The sequence below is a fragment of the Microcaecilia unicolor genome, chromosome 12 (genome assembly GCF_901765095.1).
Source record: "Microcaecilia unicolor chromosome 12, aMicUni1.1, whole genome shotgun sequence".
Lineage (NCBI taxonomy): Eukaryota > Metazoa > Chordata > Amphibia > Gymnophiona > Siphonopidae > Microcaecilia > Microcaecilia unicolor.
The window spans coordinates 78,081,248-78,103,654 of NC_044042.1; the positions used below are offsets into that span (position 1 = coordinate 78,081,248).

General features: G+C 46.4%; 1 protein-coding gene across 1 annotated transcript in view; it reads right to left on the reverse strand.

The window, feature by feature from the left end:
- WNT9B (Wnt family member 9B) overlaps positions 1–8,273 on the reverse strand; it is a 31,298-nt gene extending 23,025 nt beyond the window's left edge. The window contains exon 1 of the mRNA XM_030220482.1: positions 8,188–8,273. Coding sequence (XP_030076342.1) covers positions 8,188–8,273 — 86 coding nt within the window. The remainder of the gene's footprint in view (positions 1–8,187) is intronic.
- Between the last annotated feature and the right edge of the window lie 14,134 nt (positions 8,274–22,407).

Here is a 22,407-nt window from a genome sequence, read left to right on the forward strand (position 1 = left end):
GGAGTTCTTCTGCCCACCCATCTTGGGCCCAGGCCCACCCAGAATTGGGTGTCTGGCTATGCCTCTGGCTCCCACCCTACCCACTGTGTCATGGCCAAGGAGACCAAGGATGGGGACCCTTTTTGCTGCCACCATTCACACAACCCTCAGTATGACCCCGATCAGTTACTACTTTTACATAGGTAATTTTCAAATACCCATTTGGCCTTGTAAAGGGCTTTTGGAAATTGCCTTCATTATGTATATATTTAGAAAAGCAAGTTTAATCTTTAAAAGTATGGTATCCAAATATATATTTTTGCAGAATTGTTCTGAGAATGATGGTTGTTGTGATGCTGATGAGAGGCCAAAATGATAAAGGGGATGGAACTGCTCTCATATGAGGAAAGGCTAAAGAGGTTAGGGCTGTTCAGCCTGGAAAAGAGACTGTTGAGGGGAGGTATATGATTGAGGTCTACAAAATCCTGAGTGGTGTAGAACGGGTAGAAGTGAATCGATTTTTGTACTCATTGAAAAAAGTACAAAGACCAGGGGACACACAATGAAGTTACTTGGAAATACTTTTGGTCCTGGGGAACTGAGTTCGATTCCCGGCACAGGCAGCTCCTTGTGACTCTGGGCAAGTCACTTAACCCTCCATTGCCCCATGTAAGCCGCATTGAGCCTGCCATGAGTGGGAAAGCGCAGGGTACAAATGTAACAAAAATAAAATAGATACTATTGGAGATTCTACATGGAATGTTGCTATTCCACTAGCAACAGTCCATGTAGAAGGCTGCGCAGGCTTCTGTTTCTGTGAGTCTGACGTCCTGCACGTATGTGCAGGACGTCAGACTCACAGAAGCAGAAGCCTGCGCGGCCACATTGGTGGAATAGCAACATTCCATGTAGAATCTCCAATAGTAGCAACAGTGGAGGAGTGGCCTAGTGGTTAGGGTGGTGGACTTTGGCCCTGAGGAACTGAGTTTGATTCCCAGCACAGGCAGCTCCTTGTGCCTCTGGGCAAGTCACTTAACCCTCCATTGCCCCATGTAAGCCACATTGAGCCTGCCATGAGTGGGAAAGCACAGGGTACAAATGTAACAAAAAAAACAAATAGGAGTAATTATTTTTTTCAGTCAGCAAATAGTTAAGCTCTGGAACTCGTTGCCGGAGGATGTAGTAACAGCGGTTAGTGTATCTGGGTTTAAAAAAAGGTTTGGACAAGTTGTTGGAGGAAAAGTTCATAGTCTATTATTGAGATAGACATGGGGAAGCCACTGCTTGCCCTGGGATGGATAGCGTGAATCTTGCTACTATTTGGGTTTCTGCCAGGTACTTGTGACCTGGATTGGCCACTGTTGGAAACAGGATACTGGGCTAGATGGACCATTGGTCTCACCCAGTCAGTGGTGTTCCTAGGGGGGCTGACACCCGGGGCGGATCGCCGATGCGCCCCGCCCCCGGGTGAAGCGCCCCCCCCCCCCGGATGCAGCATGACCCCCCCCCCCCGGCGAAAGGACACCCCCGCGAAAGAACACCCCCCCCCCCCCGGGTGCATGCCGCTGGGGCGGTGCCATGCTCACCTGTCCTCCGTTCGTTCCATGCTTCTTCTCTGCCTCGGAACAGGAAGTCCTGTTCCGGGGCAGAGCAGAAGCATGGTACGAACGGAGGACAGGCGCGCAAGGCACCCCCCCCAGCGGTGTGCACCCGGGGCGGACCGCACCCACCGCACCCCCCTAAGAACGCCACTGCACCCAGTATGACTGTTCTTGTTCTTATCAAATTATCAAAGTTGTGTGTGTGAAGGGGGGGGGGGGGAGGATGCTGCTAGGAATGTAAATATTAAATGACAAGGGATGCAGAGCTGAATGCTCACCTAAGGTGCACTCTTACACCAGCCCTGACTGCACCCATAGCTGGTAATAAATATATCTCTCTGTTTAGAAAGGACATCTGCACCTTATAGGGTCCAACCTACTCCACCATTATCAAAGCCCAAAGAGATGGGCAGAGTACAGTCAACACATCCTGTTCTTATCTGTCTTTAATCACTAGACTGAAAATGAACTGGATGTTATTACAGTCCTAGCTTTAAATGCACTGGGATCAGGCCGATATACATATCTATAACTGTGGCTGGCACAGCTGGACAGGGGTGCAACTTCTGGAGATAATCTTGCAATTTGCCCTGTTTCAGGAAGAAGAGAAGATCTGATAGTTTGTATCTTTCCAGGCTGACTGGTAATAGGGCACCTCATTCCTTCCTACACTGGTAACTTCCACGTGAAGGGAAAGAGAGCGAGAGAAAGGGGAAAGGAGGAAAGAAAAGAAATGCAACCAGAGCAACAGAATACAAAACATAAAGGAGAATGAAAAGGGCAAAGAGATGCCGAGGAGGAAGGAGCGATAAAAAAAGAGGCGAGATAAGAACATCCAGAAAAGCTAGAGAGAAAGAGACAGAAAATGGAGAAAGAGAGGACTATGGTGAGATTTTTTTAAAAGAGAGAAAAAATGTAGGAGACAGAAAAATAGAAAAAGGAGAGGAAAGAGGAATACCTTTATTTCAAGCCCGATTTCATGTCAAAACATTAGAACTTTTTCAGAAGGAGAGACTGACTGACTATCAGGTTTAGCATTTCTGCACCTCTTACACTTCCAACCCACCATTTGCAAACTCCAGAAAACATCTGACCATACCAACGTCCACTATCGTTTAAGGTAGATTTCCAGACCAAAGACCACATTCCTCTGAAACACTCCCTCCTTCGCCAACCCCAATTGCAACAGAGAAAAAAAGAGGTGATGAAAATTAGGCACCTGGATTCAAAAGCAGCGGAATGGGGTGGGGGGAGCGGGGGGGGGGGGGGGAGAAGGCACGAGGTCAAGGTCCCAGAAAAGTTTTGCACCACAGAAGCATCAACAGGGCAGAGATTTGTTTTGCTTATACCCTGCAAGTAAAAAGATGTTTTGCTGCTCCTGCTATAATTATGATTACTGTCCCAAAACAAGGGGAAACAGATTCAAAACCACTATTTACTAATCCAGTGGTTCCCAAACCTGGTCTTGGAGGCACCCCAGCCAGTCTGGCTTTCAGGATATCCACAACAGGGGCGTATCTGGACTCCGGTGGTAGGGGGGGGCCACAGCCAGAGGGAGGGGGCACATTTTAGCCCCCCACTGACCCCCCCACCATTGCCAGACCCCCCCCCCCCCGCCATTGCCAGACCCCCCCGCCACCAACGACTCTCTCCACCCCCCTCCCGCCGTCAACCCTCCCCCGCTACCGTTGCTTACCTTTGCTGGCGGGGGACCCCAACCCCCGCCAGCCGAGGTCCGCTTCCACCTGCCGCTGCCTTTAAAAATATTTCTTCAGCTGGCGGGCGACCCCAACCCCCGCCAGCCGACCCGAGGTCTTTAAAGTTCTTCTTCGTCCTCCGTGGCCTTGCTGCTACAACGTGCTGCGACGTCAGACTCCGAACTAGATTCAACAGCTTTCAACAGCAGCACGGCCACGGAGGACGAAGAAGAACTTTAAAGACCTCGGGTCGGCTGGTGGAGGTTGGGGTCCCCCACCAGCTGAAGAAATATTTTTAAAGGCAGCGGCAGGTGGAAGCGGACCTCGGCTGGCGGGGGTTGGGGTCCCCCGCCAGCAAAGGTAAGCAACGGCAGTGGGGAGGGTTGACGGTGGTAGGGGGGTCCAGGGTGAAATCTGCGGGGGCCCAGGCCCCTGTGACCCCACGTTGATACGCCCCTGATCCACAATGAATATTCATGAGATACATTTGCATGCAATGAAGGCAGTGCATGCAAATCTCTTTCATGAATATTCATTGTGGGTATCCTGAAAACCCGATTGGCTGGGGTGCCAGTCAGGACCAGGTTTGGGACCCACTGTACTAATCCCATGTATAACAAACCACACCAATCACTTCGGTGGGCATAAAAAGAACTACAGTTACCTTTTAAATTTGTTTTGTGTTCATAGATTTTCTTAAGGACTAGCACAGACCAACTTGGTCTAACAGGCTACTCATATGAGTCTGCTGACTCATAGTAATGGGTCTCTTGTTAGCAACATGGTATCTTTAGCATTGAAGGTAATTTTCTCGCATTGGAAATCCTTGCACCAAGCCACCTACCAGGAATGGTGGAACTTAGTGCTCCAAATCTACAAATACGAATCACACCTTATAAAGACATCTTCTCGCTTTGCTACATATCGGGAGAAATGGCTACCACTTGTGTCATATTTCGGCATTGTACAGCGATAAGCATTCAATTAGATGTGTTTTATGGCCTATGCATGTTTTATACTTTGATCTGTACCCTCCAGCCCCCACCTCTTTCCCTCCTTTTTCTCTTTTCTGCCTATCTCTTTTCTTAACTTAATTTTAAACCTAGATATGGATAGCTACTTCTTACATGTGAGCTCCGGTATTGCCATACTTTGTAAAATGTTACTTGTTGTTATGTTGTGAGCTCTTGATTGTATTTGTATCGAAAATCAATAAAAGAAATTAAACTTAACAGGCTGTTAATCAAGGCACTTTTGTTTTTTAATATATGCCAAAATGTGCAGTCTTAAGCACAAACGTAGACTGTGTAAAGTACCACATTGCCACCCAGGACCTGAAAAGCTATGTGGCTCTTTACCCAGTCTGTGTTTGAGATTGCACGTTTTGGCACATATTAAAAAATGAAAGTGCCATGATTAGCAGCCTGTTAGACCAAGTTGGTCTGTGCTAGTCCTTAAGAAAATCTATGAACACACAAAACAAATTTAAAAGGTAACTACAGTTCCTTTTTATACCCACCGAAGTGATTGGTGTGAAGTTTGTTATAGATGGGATTAGTATTAGGCAGGGGCATAGCCAGACTTCGGTGGGAGGGGGGTCCAGAGCTCGATGTGAGGGGGGCACATTTTAGCCCCCCCTGGCGCCACCGACCTCCCCCCCCCCCACACCATTGCCAACCCCCCCCCGCCACCACCACCACCAACAACAACTTTGACCCCCCCCCTGCTGACGACCCTCTCGACCCCCCTTCCCTCCGCCAACCCTCCCCCACTGCCGCCATCACCTACCTTTGCTGGCGGGGGACCCCAACCCCCACCAGCCGAGGTCCTCTTCTTCCGGGAACAAGGCTTCATTCTGTTTCTGTGAGTCTGACGTCCTGCACGTACAACGTGCAGAACGAAGCCTTGCAGATCAGCCAGCAACGTGTTTCTGTGAGTCTGGCGTCCTGCATGTTGTATGTGCAGGACGTCAGACTCACAGAAACAGAACGAAGCCTTGCGCTGGAAGAAGAGGACTTCGGCTGGCGGGGGTTGGGGTCCCCGCCAGCAAAGGTAGGTGACAGTGACGGCTGTGGCGGGGGAGGGTTGGCAGCAGGAGGGGGGTCGAGGGGGTCATCGGCAGCGGGGTCCAGGGCCAAATCCATGGGGTCCCAGGCCCCCATGGCCCAACATAGCTATGCCACTGGTATTAGGGTTACCATATGGCTCCAGAAAAAGGAGGCCAGATTGAGCCAGTCTGGGTTTTATATGTATTGCTTTCAACGGAAGCAAAACCCGGACTGGATCAATGTGTCCTCCTTTTTCTGGAGCCATATGGTAACCCTACCCTAATTAGTATATAATAGTAGTAATAATTACGACTGGCAGAAGGCAAGATCAAGACAATAACAGGAGAATAAGCAAATGAACTACCGTGTTCCTGATTTTATGCTAGATTGGACCTCTGAATTTTCTAGAGATGTCATCACTGAGGTACCTGATCTCATTTCCTTTACAAGTTCAGGGCCAGGGCAATATTTCACTCCAGAGCCTGCCTGCTCAGCTACTTTTCAAAGGATACATTAGAGGCTAGAACAGGGGTTCTCAACCCAGTCCTTGGGCTTTTAAGACAGCCAGAGATCTGCATGCAAATTTATCTCATACATATTCATTGCGGGTATCCTGAAAAGCTGACTGGCTGGGTGTGTCCCGAGGACTGGGTCGAGATTCGGAACCCCTGGGCTACTAGACAGAAAAGCAAAAAGCTGATGACGTCACTAGCAAACCAAGATAACCAACTCTAACCTAAACGCTTGGGAAAATAGTCAAAATAAAAGATTTGACTTATGCTAATCTGTGGTAACGTTGCTACTGTTTACTAACGTTCACCTAATCGGAGCCTGGCTCCATTTAAACTCACCTTTAAGGGTAAGGCAAATAACTACAGAGACAAAAACTAATGGTAGTGAAACTTCCACAAATACTTCCCTCGCCTTTTCCCACGGAGGAAAATAACTAAACAAATAATTTAGAAAGCTATCACTAGAAAGGGGAACTGCTATGGAAGCATGCCAGATGGTTTAAGACTAGAAAAAGTAGGCTAAATATTGATTCTAGTTAAGAAAGCTATGGTCAATATCATATGTAATAAAGTATGTGAACATATTTAATATCATGTTGTAATCAGCAATGCACACTTCCCTAATCAAGTAATTGTGTGCAAACTTTGCAATGTGCTTTGCAGTTCTGTATGAGAGACCCGGACGTTTGGTATATAGTACAGCTAATAACACCTGAAGTCTGATTTTACAACCCTCTGCAGCACGTCAGAAACCTTGGCAAAACGTTATCGAAAAAAATTACACGAATTTCCAAAGGCAGATTTTGCAAGATCATTGTCAGCCTCCGAGCCCCCCCCCCCCCCCCACACACACACACACACACAAATGTATTAAAAATCCAATCCGAAAATGTCCCCCCCCCCCCCCCCATCTAGGAAGGGTAAGAAAAAATATGTTTAAAAAAATAAGATATTTATTTTTATGTTAAGATTCCATAACAATATGTTCATGTAACAAGTCCCGCTGCAATTTAAGGTAACATGTACAGAGGTCATTTTAAAAATATAAGCAAAGAAATGGTAGTTTGGGGGGGGGGGGGGGGTCTGAGTTACAGCACTGGTAAAAAGGAAGGTCATCCAGTTTCCATTTCTAATGCTGAAAACCTTTGGAAGACACCATAAGGTCTTCCAATGTCAGGGGTTACATTAAATTAAAAAGGAATACAACATGTTTCATAAAAGATCAGGTTCTTGTTGGCACCCTAATCCGAATTAGCCAGGAGGTTTGCAACAAGCAAAAATAGCATAGACAAAACCAACTTGCTGTTTTCCTGTGCAAAAATTGTTTTTAGAAGGGGGGGGAGGGGGGGTCTCGTTCCATTCACATACTTTTAACAATGTCATTCCCTGTCTGGGCAATTTTATTGCAATGATGAAAGCGATCAATTTTAATATAGCACATTTGCTTTTTTTAAACTGTGCAAAATCATAATAATAATTAAATACCCATTTAAAATCAACAGAATAGAATTTTTTCTTGCAAACCCTGAGAATGCGGTGGTGTATGGCATGCAAACTCGGATTTACGATGATATTAATAGCCCTAGACTTCAAATTGGTGTTTTTGTTTGGGTTTTTTTTGAGGCAGGGTCGTTCATAAAATCATGGAGTTCTCTGGGCTGCCAAAGGTTTTCATACCAAGCTAAGCACAGCTTGCAAAGATACAAACTATTAGATCTTTCCCCTCTCCCAGGAACAGGTGCAGATTGCAAGGTGCCTCCAGAAGTTGCACCCTGTCCAGCTGTGCCAGTCACAGTTAACAACATCCTCAGCCTGGCCCGAGTACATTTAAAGCCAGGACTGTCATAACATTTTGGAAATTGCTCCTCGATCCACTGCGGGAGGAAGGGGAAAGCTGCTCCCCAAAGTCAGTGCATTACTTCTACCTCAGTTTGCTGTGGGGAAGCGATCTGGGCTATAGATTTCCTCCTTTAACATTCCGTTTCTTAGGGGTTTTCACCTTCCTCTCAGGTTATTTTCAACAACCCCCCCCCCCCCCCCCCCCCACGGCATTAAGAGAACAAAAAATAAATACATATTTTAGACTTTAAAACGCAAACAACAAAAAAAAGATGTAGATGAGAAAGAAACTAGAAAAGTGAAGAAAAAAAAACCCTCACATAGAACATCCCCTATGGATACATCTTATATGGTTGCAATAAAAGATCAGAGAACCCGGAAGGAATCTAGATAGAAAATAGAATAAGAAGAGAGAAGATAAAGGAAAAGAAAGAGCAACGCTAGAAAGAAAGAAAAGAAAAGGAGGAACGCAGAAAAAGAGAGATTAAATAAAAAAGAAGAGAAGACTGACCCGAAGTAAGCGGAGACCTGCAGGAGCAGGAGCGGCTGCAGCAGGCAGAGAGTGGCCGGGGCGGAGAGCTGCAGCCCGGAGCGCATGGTTCCGACCCGGCGCTGCTCCACATCTCGCTTGTTCGTCCGCTTGCGCTGAGAGCCGGGAGCCCCAGGGCTCCGCCCCTCCGGGGCAGGGTGTGGCGGGGCGGGGCTTGAGGGGTGGGGCGCAGGTGAGGCTTTCTCTGCAAGGTGAGGGGCCCCGGGACTAGCGCTCCCTTTGCGCTCTGGTTCCGATTAAACCCGGAAGATCAGATCACAAACCTTAAAGTCTCCTCCGGGGAGCATAGAGAGTGGCCCCCAGACTTTCAGACCCACTAGGAGAGCTAGATCGGATCCAAACCGAACCAGAAGAGAGGTTCAGAAAAAAGGCGAGGGTGCTGCGGATCGCATTTAACTTCAACAGCGCTGAACGATTCCGACATTCCCTTGTACTGAGATCCTCTGTGTGTCCTGAGCCTGTTATGCTATATCTATACTTATAGACAGCAAACAGGAGGCAGAGAGAGAGATGGAGGGGGGGGGGGGGGGGGGGTCTCACTCTGACACCCGGTGCCCAAATCCTGTTCCCAGCCAGATGCCTGAGAGGAGTTACTCAGCAGCTGCCACTTATCAGGACCCGTTTAGGAAACACAGGGTCTGTCCTGACCCTGAGAAAATGCTGGCGGTGGCCAAAGGCCACAACATCCACATGGAATAGCTGAGGAAAGCAGCAGACAACCCAGCCAGGTGTGTTCTTCCAAAATATCAGATCGACCAGCCAGCTTAAAACAAGAGAAGGAAGGCAGGAGTTGGTGGATCTACTGGTCCCCCTTCTTACTGTCAACCAGGAAGAGAAGAGCCCTAAACGTGGGGGGAAAAGCTATCCCAGAATCTGCAAATTACACTCCAATGCCTCAGAGTGCTGAGATATCATTAAGGAGATGGACCTTAGCGACTGGGAGAATGGACATCTAAATGGCAGATGACGTTTAATGTGAGCAAGTGCAAAGTGATGCATGTGGGAAAGAGGAACCCGACTTATAGCTACGTAATGCAAAGTTCCACGTTAGGAGTCACCGACCAGGAAAGGGATCTAAGCGTCATCGTTGATGATTCGTTGAAACCCTCTGCTCAGTGTGTGGTGGTGGCTAAGAAAGCAAGTAAAATGTTAGGTATTATTAGGAAAGGAATGGAAAACAAAAATGAGGATGTTATAATGCCTTTGTATCACCCCATGGTGCGACCCGCACCTCGAATATTGTGTTCAGTTCTGGTCACCGCATCTGAAAAAAGATACAGTGGAATTAGAAAAGGTACGGAGAAGGGTAACGAAAATGATAAAGAGGATGGGATGACTTCCCTATGAGGAAAGGCTAAAGCGACTAGGGCTCTTCAGCTTGGAGAAAAGATGGCTGAGGGGAGATATGATAGAGGTCTGTAAAATAATGAGTGGAATCGATTGTTTACTCTTTCCAAAAATACTGGGACTTGATGGCACACAATGAAGCTACAAATTTAAAACAAATTAGAGAAAATATTTCTTCACTCAACGTGTAATTAAACTCTGGGATTCATTGCCAGAGATTGTAGTAAAAGCAGTTAGCTTTGCGGGGTTTAAAAAAAGGTTTGACTGTCTTCCTAAAGGACAAAACCTGCCAACAACCCTCTCAACCCCTCCTCCCGCCGTCGCCGTCGCCTCCCTTTGCTGGCGGGGGACCCCAACCTCCACCAGCCGAGGTCCTCTTCTTCCCGCAAAAGGCTTCCTTCTGTTTCTACAGAACGTCAGAAACAGAAGGAAGCCTTTTGCGGGAAGAAGAGGACAGCGGGTTGGCGGCGGGAGGGGAGGTCGAGAGGGTCGTCGGCGGGGGGGGGAAAAGTTGGTGGTGGCGGCAGTGGTGAGGTCAGCAATGGCGGGGGGGTAGGTGTCAGCAATGGCGGGGGGGGTCGGTGGCACCGGGGGGGCTAAAATGTGCCCCCTCACCTAGGGCTCTAGACCCCCCCTCCCGCCAAAGTCTGGCTACGCCCCTGCCTCACGTATTGCAAATGTGCGATGTGAGGGGAAAATCAGCTGCAGGGCAAGTAATGCAGCGGAGAACAGCACTGGAGGAATGAGGAAGGGGACCCCTGCCAGCCAAAGTATGTAGAATTGCAGTGGGGGCAGGGAGGTGGGGCAAAATGTGCCCCCCACACTTTGGGCTCTGCCCCCCCCCCCTCATTTTTGTAGTCTGGCTATGCAGCGGTCTAGGGGTGCAGAAGCGGCAGTCCTGAGGGGTGCCTGCCAACGGTGGCCCTGCCCCTGTCCCGGCTCAGACTCTCGGTGGCCCTGCTATGGTCACAGACAGCTGGTCAGACCGACTTGAATCCACAGGACGCTCAGCTTCTACTTTACAGCTCCAACCCTCTGGAATTCCCTCCCTTCTGATCTTCAAGCTGAAACCTCGGACACTCATTTTAAGGTTTCTCTCAAGACCCATCTTTTCATTTTAGCATTTGAAGGTGTCTCTTAGATTGGGTGATGGATTTGCAGTATTGCAATGAAGCTCCCACTTTTCCTCTTCTACCAAAACTAATTTCTTACCTTTTCTTCTTTCAGTTTGCAATTGGCATATTATTAGTTGTAGGTTCCTTCTCTTTTGTTTTATGCTGATTTGTATTTTGAAGTACCAATAAACTAAACTAAACATGATCTCTCTATTAAGCATGTGCTTGCTTTTACTTTGTAAACAGACACCCAAAAAATGTGCATGGCAAGGATTAATACCATCCTTGACCCTGCAAAACTGGAAAATACATCTTTCTAGTTTCTGTGATTGATGCCCTTGAAGGCTTTCCCCCTGGACCTCTGGACACAGTCATGTTCAAACAGCATCACCAATGACTCCACATGGGTTAATTCTGCACTCCAAAAGTAGAGGAGTGTGGTAGCCGTGTTAGTCCACTCTTAAGGTTATCAATAGAAATCAAACAAAATAAAACATGGAAAAGAAAATAAGATGATACCTTTTTTATTGGACATAACTTAATACATTTCTTGATTAGCTTTCGAAGGTTGCCCTTCTTCGTCAGATCGGAAATAAGCAAATGTGCTAGCTGACAGTGTATATACAGTGGGGGAAATAAGTATTTGATCCCTTGCTGATTTTGTAAGTTTGCCCACTGACAAAGACATGAGCAGCCCATAATTGAAGGGTAGGTTATTGGTAACAGTGAGAGATAGCACATCACAAATTAAATCCGGAAAATCACATTGTGGAAAGTATATGAATTTATTTGCATTCTGCAGAGGGAAATAAGTATTTGATCCCTCTGGCAAACAAGACCTAATACTTGGTGGCAAAACCCTTGCTGGCAAGCACAGCGGTCAGACGTCTTCTGTAGTTGATGATGAGGTTTGCACACATGTCAGGAGGAATTTTGGTCCACTCCTCTTTGCAGATCATCTCTAAATCATTAAGAGTTCTGGGCTGTCGCTTGGCAACTCGCAGCTTCAGCTCCCTCCATAAGTTTTCAATGGGATTAAGGTCTGGTGACTGGCTAGGCCACTCCATGACCCTAATGTGCTTCTTCCTGAGCCACTCCTTTGTTGCCTTGGCTGTATGTTTTGGGTCATTGTCGTGCTGGAAGACCCAGCCACGACCCATTTTTAAGGCCCTGGCGGAGGGAAGGAGGTTGTCACTCAGAATTGTACGGTACATGGCCCCATCCATTCTCCCATTGATGCGGTGAAGTAGTCCTGTGCCCTTAGCAGAGAAACACCCCCAAAACATAACATTTCCACCTCCATGCTTGACAGTGGGGACGGTGTTCTTTGGGTCATAGGCAGCATTTCTCTTCCTCCAAACACGGCGAGTTGAGTTCATGCCAAAGAGCTCAATTTTTGTCTCATCTGACCACAGCACCTTCTCCCAATCACTCTCGGCATCATCCAGGTGTTCACTGGCAAACTTCAGACGGGCCGTCACATGTGCCTTCCGGAGCAGGGGGACCTTGCGGGCACTGCAGGATTGCAATCCGTTATGTCGTAATGTGTTACCAATGGTTTTCGTGGTGACAGTGGTCCCAGCTGCCTTGAGATCATTGACAAGTTCCCCCCTTGTAGTTGTAGGCTGATTTCTAACCTTCCTCATGATCAAGGATACCCCACGAGGTGAGATTTTGCGTGGAGCCCCAGATCTTTGTCGATTGACAGTCATTTTGTACTTCTTCCATTTTCTTACTATGGCACCAACAGTTGTCTCCTTCTCGCCCAGCGTCTTACTGATGGTTTTGTAGCCCATTCCAGCCTTGTGCAGGTGTATGATCTTGTCCCTGACATCCTTAGACAGCTCCTTGCTCTTGGCCATTTTGTAGAGGTTAGAGTCTGACTGATTCACTGAGTCTGTGGACAGGTGTCTTTCATACAGGTGACCATTGCCGACAGCTGTCTGTCATGCAGGTAACGAGTTGATTTGGAGCATCTACCTGGTCTGTAGGGGCCAGATCTCTTACTGGTTGGTGGGGGATCAAATACTTATTTCCCTCTGCAGAATGCAAATAAATTCATATACTTTCAACAATGTGATTTTCCGGATTTAATTTGTGATGTGCTATCTCTCACTGTTACCAATAACCTACCCTTCAATTATGGGCTGCTCATGTCTTTGTCAGTGGGCAAACTTACAAAATCAGCAAGGGATCAAATACTTATTTCCCCCACTGTAAGTGAAAACATTCAAGCATTACTATGACAGTCTGACAGGGTGGGAGGATGGGGGTGGGTCGGAGGTATGCATGGGGACATCAAAGCATATCATTGATATTCTAACAGGATGGGTGTGGATAGGTGAGGGGTGGGGTGATCAACAGAGAATACAGCTTTATGGTTTATAATGGGCTAGGAACCCCAGATCCTTGTTAAGTCCTTTCTGTTGGGTGTTAAAATATTCAATCATTCTGACTTCAAAGGTCTTATGTTCTTGTATGGTTTTAAAGTTACCTTTCAGTATTCTCACTGTGAAATCACTGGTACAGTGTCCTGGTTCTGTGAAGTGCTGTCCCACCGGGGTGGGGGCCCTACTGGCATCAGTATTGTTCATGTGATGTCTATGTAAATTGAATCTTGTCTTAAGCATCTGGCCTGTTTCTCCAATATAGCATCCTTCGTTACATTTTTTACACTGAATGATATATACCACATTGGAAGATGAGCAAGTGAAAGATCCCTTTATGTTGAATATCTTTCCTTTGTGGGTAACTGTGGGGTCCTGTGAAATATTTTGGCATAGTTTGCAACTGGATAAATTACAGGGAAGTGTGCCCTTCTGTTCCTTTTCAGTCTGTGATGGAAGTTTACTTCTGATTAGCTTGTGTTTTAAGTTGGGTGGTTGTCGGAAGGCCAGTACTGGTGGGGGTGGGAATATCTCTTTCAGTAATTCATCCTCCTGGAGATCTCTTATGATTTTCCTCAGTTTTTCCAGCTCTGTTTTCACTTATATACACTGTCAGCTAGCACATTTGCTTATTTCCGATCTGAGGAAGAAGGGCAACCTTCGAAAGCTAATCAAGAAATGTATTAAGTTATGTCCAATAAAAAAGGTATCATCTTATTTTCTTTTCCATGTTTTATTTTGTTTGATTTCTATTGCACTCCAAAATAAATCAGTTAACAAACCAAAATGTGGAGAAAGCACTGTTCCATAATGAGATGGAGTTCTTTTCCAATCCAATAACATAAAATACATTGCCATTAGCACTCGATGTCCATCTAGCAGCTGACAAAGTTCACCAAACTACAACAATCTATTAATCACCTATGTTCCATGTACACTATTTATGCAAATCACTCAAAACACAAAGAGGACAATCAATGGCATACCAAGGGTGTGAGGATGGATGCTGTCCATCCTGGGTGCAGAAAGTAAGGGAGTGCACTGAACAGCCATGCAGCTATCTGCTGTTGCAGTCCCCTACCCCCTCTGATGTCAACATCCTGTTCTTGGGCAGGGGACTGGCAGAGCTGACAGCCATGCAACTAGTAGAGGACTGGCTTAGTGGTTAGAGCACTGGTCTTGCAATCCAGAGGTGGCCAGTTCAAATCCCAATGCTGCTCCTTGTGATCTTGGGCAAGTCACTTAACCCTCCATGGCCTCAGATATGAACTTAGATTGTGAGCCCTCCTGGGACAGAGAAATATCCAGTATACCTGAATGTAACTCACCTTGAGCTACTACTGAAAAAGGTGTGAGCAAAATCTAAATAAATATTTGAGATTCTACATGGAATGTTGCTTTTCCACTAGCAACATTCCATGTAGAAGCCTGCCCTTGCAGATCAGCAACGCGGCCGCGCAGGCTTCTGTTTCTGTGAGTCGGACGTCAGAAGCCTGCGCGGCCGCGTTGCTGATCTGCAAGGAATGTTGCTAGTGGAGGAGTAGCCTAGTTAGTGCAGTGGAACATCGAACTTTGCTACTATTTGAGATTCCGTTGCTACTATTGGAGATTCTACATGGAATGTTGCTATTATTGGTGTTCTACATGGAATGTTGATGAGTGGCCTAGTGGTTAGAGCACCAGTCTTGCAATCCAGAGGTGGCAGGTTCAAATCCCACTGCTGCTCCTTGTGATCTTGGGCAAGTCACTTAACCCTCCATTGCCTCAGGTACAAACTTAGACTGTGAGCCCTCCTGGGACAGAGAAATATCCAGTGTACTTGAATGTAACTCACCTTCAGCTACTACTGAAAAAGGTGTGAGCAAAATAAATTGGAGGGAGGGAGGCAGGCAGCAGTGGTGGGTAGCAGGCAGTGGGCAAATAAGGGGGTGACACACCTGGAGGAGGGGGTTGCTCTGCCCTGAGTGGCAACCAAGCTAGGTATGCCACTGAGGATAATTCTATAAAGTAGCACATAGAGGGTAGGCTCTACGGTGTCAAAGATGCCATTAATTTACAGTTAAGCACCTATGTGCATTAGGCACTATTATATATATATATATATATAGTAGCACTTAAGTGCCATAACACCTAACTGCAAGGAGGGTTTACATGTGGGTGAGCCATGAGCACGTCATTAATAGAATTGATGCCAAGTGGCCAGTATTGGGGCACCTCGACTGAGGTGCCAATTTATAGAATGTATTTATTTATTTATTTGTTACATTTGTATCCCACATTTTCCCACCTATTTGTAGGCTCAATGTGGCTTACATAGTACCGGACAGGCCTTTGCAGGCTCCGGTGTGAACAAATACAGGGTGATGTTGTGGTAAGATCAAGTTCATGTGGCACAGCCACATTAGGGAATCAGAGAACGGAAGAGTTGTGTTATGTCCATTACGTGCTTTAGTTTGGTTGTGTTGTAGAGATTAGGCATTTAAGTTGGATCAGTAGGGTATGCCTTTTTAAACAGGTTGGTTTTTAGTGATTTCCGGAAGTTTAAGTGGTCATACATCGTTTTCAAGGCTTTTGGTAATGTGTTCCACAGTTGTGTGCTTATGTAGGAAAAACTAGATGCGTAAGTTGTTGTGTATTTAAGTCCTTTGCAGCTTGGGTAGTGCAGATTTAGATAAGATCATGTTGATTCGGATGTATTTCTAATTGGTAAGTCGATCAAGTCTGTCATGTAACTCGGGGCTTCTCCGTAGATGATTTTGTGAACCAGGGTGCAGATTGTCACCAAACCATCACATCAACAATGTGTGCTGTTATAAACAGTTCCTAAAGGTCTCTTTTACTAAAGGGTTTGTGTGCGGAACCATTCTGGAACTACCACAGGTTCCCTTACCACACGGACATTTCTTTTCCCCCCAAAATGGCCAACCTTTGACCTGTTGTGGTAAAAAGGGGCCTCAGAGCACATCAAAAACGCATGCTGATACTAGCACAGGCCCCCTTTTACTGCAGCTTAGTAAAAGGACCCCTTAGTCAATACTGTGCACGTGAAGGTTAATTATATATAGGGCTTTTTTGAGGGGGTAATTGGGGGTACTAGGTACCGGCACCTTTTCCATTGTCTGCTAAAATTGACCCACGGTCCCCAAGTTTTAATGAAAGAGCTCAGGCTCTACACACCAATTCTGCCTTGTCATAGATTCTGTGAGTGGTTGCAGGGGGCCTGGCTATTGTGGGGTGGGTCCCTCAGTGATCACTCCACCCCTGAAGGGTGGCCTGGCATTTGAGTACCGGCACCTTTTTCGCTAGAAAAAAAATGCACTGATTATATAACACCTACCTGTCCTTATAACGTTCTAGTGAATGTGGCAGAGAATGAGCCTGGATTACTTACACCTGCACGAGAGCAGTTGTAATCGAAGGTACTTTAAGCACATTTTCAGGTACATTAAGGTATTTCATAGTCTACATGCCATCCACCCATGCACTGCTGAAGTTCTGCGCTGCTAAACTACATGCCATCATGCCATGCCAGTCATTGTTGATGAAAGTAACTAACTCGTTAGTCTCGCTCACACACACAAGGAGTGACTCGGGCTGCACATACTGCAGTGGGACATGTTTATCCACTCCTATCCTAGCTGAGATAATATTTAACCATCTCTCTGACCTCATATGCAACTTTCTTTAAATCAATCACCTTACTTTCTAGCTCTTCCTACTTTCTTACCCTTCTATATGTTACATCTTTGCTTTACCCATTCGCTATCACCTATAATGTTCTATTACGTATTGTGTTGACATTGTAAATAGTATACTATGCCATACTTTGTATTGTTTTTTGAATATTTTTACTGCTTTAATTGCCTCCTGCTCATGTTTGATCTGTTCTTACTGTACACCACCTTGAGTGAATTTCTTCAAAAAGGTGGTAAATAAATCCTAATAATAAATAAATAAAAAGGGAAAGGGACTTGTTATGTTGCCTTTCTGGGGTTTTTGCAACTATATTCAAAGTGATTTACATACAGGTACTTATTTGTACCTGGGGCAAAGGAAGGTTAAGTGAGTTGCCCAGAGTCATAAGAAGCTACAGTGGGAATTGAACCCAGTTCCCCAGGATCATAGCTTGCTACTCCTCCACTAACAGCATTCCATATGGAATCTCAAATAGGAACAGGGAAATGGGACTTTATATATATATATATATAGAGAGAGAGAGAGAGAGAGAGAGAGAGAGAGAGTCACATTTAGGATAGTTGGGTTAAGGCAGTTTCAGTCTGAAATACAAGTCCCAGAAGGCATTGTAGGCAAGGAGCCAGGGGGTGAGATGAAGAACCCAGACTGGACTCCTAGCTGCAATAGGGGAAGACATGGGTGTAAGCTGGCAGGACGTGTAGATTGGCTGCCACTAGGGGGAAAGAGATAGGAAACCCTGTGTGTAGGAGCTCATCATTAGTCTAATGCTCAACTCAGCTGGTATGGGTGTGGGAGAAGCTAATGGAAGGAGAATGATTGGTTGTGAGAGCAGAAGCCAGGGATTGATTAGGCAGGTGGGAAGGAGTCCTAGAGGAGAGAAGCAGTTGCAGGCTGAAAACTCTTGGGTAAGAGAGGTCCCTAAAGTACTGAAGCAGGCTGAAATCCCTTGGGTGTGAGGAAGTCCCAAAAGTATTTGGAGGCTGAAAATCCTTGGGTAATAGAGGTCCCTAAAGTATTGAATTTACCAGTGAAGCTGATGCAGGGTGAAATCCCTTGGGTATGAGGAGTCCCTAAAGTATTGAACTCTCCTGAAGGTAAAGAGAGTAGAAGGTAGAAACTGCTGCTTTGTGATTTAACTGTGATGATGAAATGAAAGAACTGCTTCTATTTGGAATTGAACTACTGTTTATTGTGCACTGGATAAAGAGCCCAGACTGGAGCTGACTGTGAGCCTATATTGAATCCTGATATGTGCTGATAGCCTACTGCTTAAAGGGGACTATTTGCCACTCACTTTCAGGTGGCTTATATGTGCTTAAGATTGAAGGTGAATGCTGCTGTTGGAACTGTGTATCAGGTCTACTAGAAACCTGCATGGAATAAAGTCTAAGATTGAAGTTGCAGGTGGACATTTATTTCTTGACTGTACCGGGAGCCTGTGGTTGGAGGAGATTGTTCTATCCTTGGCTGCACATAGAGGTACCTGGTTACTATATATATATATATATATATATATATATATATATATATATATATATATATATATATAAACGACAGTGGCATCTGAGGGAGGTCTATGACACAACCCACACTGCATCACAAGGGGACATACAGCCCCACAAAAAAACCCTTATGGAATTAGCCCCCTCACAGACTAACCGGTCAATATTCAGCAAGTGGCAGTCAATGTTTTTTTTAAGCACTGAGCATCACTGGCTAAATTACACCCAGATATTCAATCCTGGGCCATGCCAGACACGTGCCAGCACATTTACAGGTCCTGGCCGATATTCACCCAGGACCCGCATAAGACTGTGTCAGGCTGCAGCTGCTTGGGAAAGACAGCTCACTGCAGTGTAACACAAAGAATAAGACTCACAAGCAGTGAGCTGTCTTTCCCAAGCAGCTGCAGCCTGACACAGTCTTATGCGGGTCCTGGGTGAATATCGGCCAGGACCTGTAAATGTGCTGGCACGTGTCTGGCATGGCCCAGGATTGAATATCTGGGTGTAATTTAGCCAGTGATGCTCAGTGCTTAAAAAAACCATTGACTGCCACTTGCTGAATATTGACCGGTTAGTCTGTGAGGGGGCTAATTCCATAAGGGTTTTTTTGGTTTTTTTTTTTTTATGGGGCTGTATGTCCCCTTGTGATGTGGTGTCATAGTCCTCTCTCAGAGTCCTGTGCCCCCTCAGATGCCACTGTCGTTTAAATGTTGGTGGTTTAATCAGACTGGTTGATCGGTGTTGCTGGCGTTTGGAGGCAGAACCTTGTGATATATACCACTGGGAGGGGGGTACAGTCTGATGAGGAAATTGTCAGGATTTAGTATGTTCAAGAAATAAATTCTGGGAACCTGACAAGGCATTGTGGGTACGGTAGGACCTTGGATAACTGCAAACTCTGTATCAATAAAGCCTGACTTCAACGCAAGGCCACTGTCCTGGGAGGCTGACTGGGGACCTAGATAGGGAGAGTCCCCTTAAGAATTGTTTTTCTGAAGGTGGTGTGTATACTACATTGTTTTGATGGGATCGGACTAGAGCACGGCAAGGACTGCGAGCTGTGGTTCTTTGGGCTGTGTTTTGGTGAGATCAGACTGATGTCTTGGTAGGGTGCAAGTGAGAATCTCCAGGGTGCATTCCCCAATTGCAAAGCAGCATGGGCAATGCCCCCCCCCCCCCCCCAATGATAGCGCATGCTGGATGGTGCTGAGGCATGCACAAACAAGAGCTTTTGTTCCAGGTATGGCTGTGAGTGATGGTCTTCCTGAGAGAACCAGAGGTCATCAGTGAGCTCCCTCAATCTGTCCTTATGACGGGACCATTTCTGCAAGTGAGGTGGTTGACTTATAACCAGTTACAGTGGGATACAAACCTTCTTTGGGCTGGCAATCCCTGATTTTCTGTGCTAGTTTGCACCTGGCTTCGCTATGCAGCTACTCCATTGCAGCGTACTTCATGATTGGAGGGTCCGAAACCCGAGAGAGAGGGACCAGTAGCAGCTGATCAGCAGCAGCCCCAGTATTTGGCAGGCACCAGGCAGGGAACTGGTAAGTAGGGCTCCATATAGCTAAGTGCAGGAACAGTGTAATGCAGAAAGTTTTGCCAGTGCATCTGGGCACACATGCAGCCCTAAAGCAAGCAGCGGCCTGTGCATGGGGGCATAAAGGCTTGCATCCATCGGGCAAACAGGCAGGATGAGGTCTGTAAGTACTTGCCGCTGACTGCGGGAGCTCTTTAGTCCTTACTGCTTAGTGCAAGAGCAGAGTCCTGGAGAGTGTTTTGCCTGTGCATATAGGTGCTGAGACATGCAGCCCTAAAGCAAGCAGGCAGCCTGTGCATGTGGGCGTGGAGACATATGGCCATAGAGCAAACAGGAAGGGTGAGGTCTGGTAGTCCAATATCTTGGACATACTCCTCTCTTCAGACTGGAACCTCATAGGATGATGTAGGGTTGTTGAGCAGATTGCATGTTGTTGGTAGAGAGCTGAAGAAAATCCAACCATTAGGGATCGTAGAAAATTTAGACTGAGGCAGGAAGTGCGGTCACCTGGACTTGCCCAGCAGGGGCATCCACTGCTCATGCTCAGAGGGATTAAAAAAAATCTCTCTGAGTTATTGCAGAGCATTTCCATCCAGTGGGAGCCATCAGATGACATCACCTATTTGTGGCTGACGCATCCTGCTTCTCCTAGGAGAATTGAGGGCACAGTTCGCCTAACAGCCCAAGAAAAAGCGAGGGAAGCTCTTGACATAGGTGTTAGTTCTGTGGGTGCAGAGGGCACTGGAGCATCCTCAGTATTGAGCAAACGCCTTCACTGTGTCCAGAGAGAGGTCTTTTGTTTTGGATCTCACTATGGCTCTTGAACAGTGTCCAGCTGATACCTTGCTATTTTTTGTCAGAAGTCTTTAAATTGGTTAGTACATTGAGTTGTTGATTTACTGTTGTTATGACAAACTGGGATTTCTTCTTACTATGCTATTTTCTGTTGTGTTGCGTCTTTAACTGAAACCTTGAGAAGGACGATGCAGTTTATTTCTCTTCATTCTCCTGCCTCCACTGAAAGTGGGACTTGAGGACTTTTCACCAAACTGAGGAAACAAATCCACATTCTGCCCTTCATGAAAAAGATGTGGAAAATGGAAAGATGTTGGGTCATAAAAGGGGGGGGGGAAGCAACCATCAGAAGCATATAGTTAACCACAGTAAGCAGGCAAACCAGTTTTGTCTTAATTGGTCTGTTTATGTATGTTTTATATTATCCTCTACTGCAGTGTTTTCCAACCTTGCCCTAGAGGAATTCCAGCTTGCAGGATATCCAAAACGAACATGTATGACAGAAATGTTGCATACACTGGGTTTCTACTCTATGCAAATCTCTCTCATGCATATTCATTACACTTATTCTGAAAACCAGACCTGTTAGGTGTGCTTCCAGGAGAGTATTGAGAATCACTAATGTGTTTGTCCTCTTGGAAAGGCAAGTAAGAAGCAAAAATGGATTATATTGAACATACACAATTATATACACAGACACATATGTATACATATCAGCATGCATTCATCTAAACACTTGCATGCAAATACACACAAATATACTTGCAAAAAAACACCCATGTACATAGCAATACACATACAGGACTACCATTACACCGGCACAGTCGGGTTTTCAATATTTCCAAAATGAATATGAATGAGATCTATTCGCATACAATGGAAGCAGTCCATGCAAATACATATTCGTTGTGGAAATATTGAAAACCTGACTGGGTTGTGGCCCTTGAGGACCGTGGTTGCCCACCTTTGATGTAGACACACAAGGAACCACAGAGTTTGGTCACTAGATAATAACTCCCTTGGTCCAAAGGTTTGAACCACTGTCTTCTCTAGCATCACAAACCCTAACTTAAGGCTCTGAAACCTGGCCTGGGATTCCGACAGCCATTTGGATTTTTAGGACATCCACAATGAATATGCATAAGAAAAGGGAGCAGCAGTGTCGTCGACAGACTGGGCCTGGCCCGGGGCAAGGCCGCCCCCAGGGCCCCCCTCTGTCCGCCACCGGGCCCCCTGCATTGAAATCACAGTGCCTCTCACCTCCATGTGAAAGCGCTGCAGGCAGCAGGGCAGCAGATCACCTCCCTTCGGCCCTCCTTCCCTCCTTGTGTCCCGCCCTCACGGAAGTTACGTCAAACGAGGGCGGGACACAGGGAGGGAAGGAGGCCCGAAGGGAGGCGATCTGCTGCCCTACTTCCTGCAGCGCTTTCACACAGAGGTGAGAGGCGCTGTGCTTTCAATGCAGGGGGCCCAGCCTGGTGGCAGATGGTCGACGATGGAGGGCGGGTGGGACTGCAGCGCCGGGCCCCGCCCCTCTCAGTGGCTATGGAGAGCAGTAACATTTATCAGCTTAGAAGAAACACACCCCACACACAGACACACACACACACACACATAATGTGCCATGCATTTTATGTGGTCACTCTGTGGCATCTCTTATAAAGCATCCAGCCAGAGTACTATGACATTTTGCTACTGCACCAGTGGACTGTGAGCAGTTGAGGAAGGATGTAGACTTGAGCAAGCTACTGCTTAACCTTAATAGCAACAAGGAATAAATCTTGCAGGGTACTTGT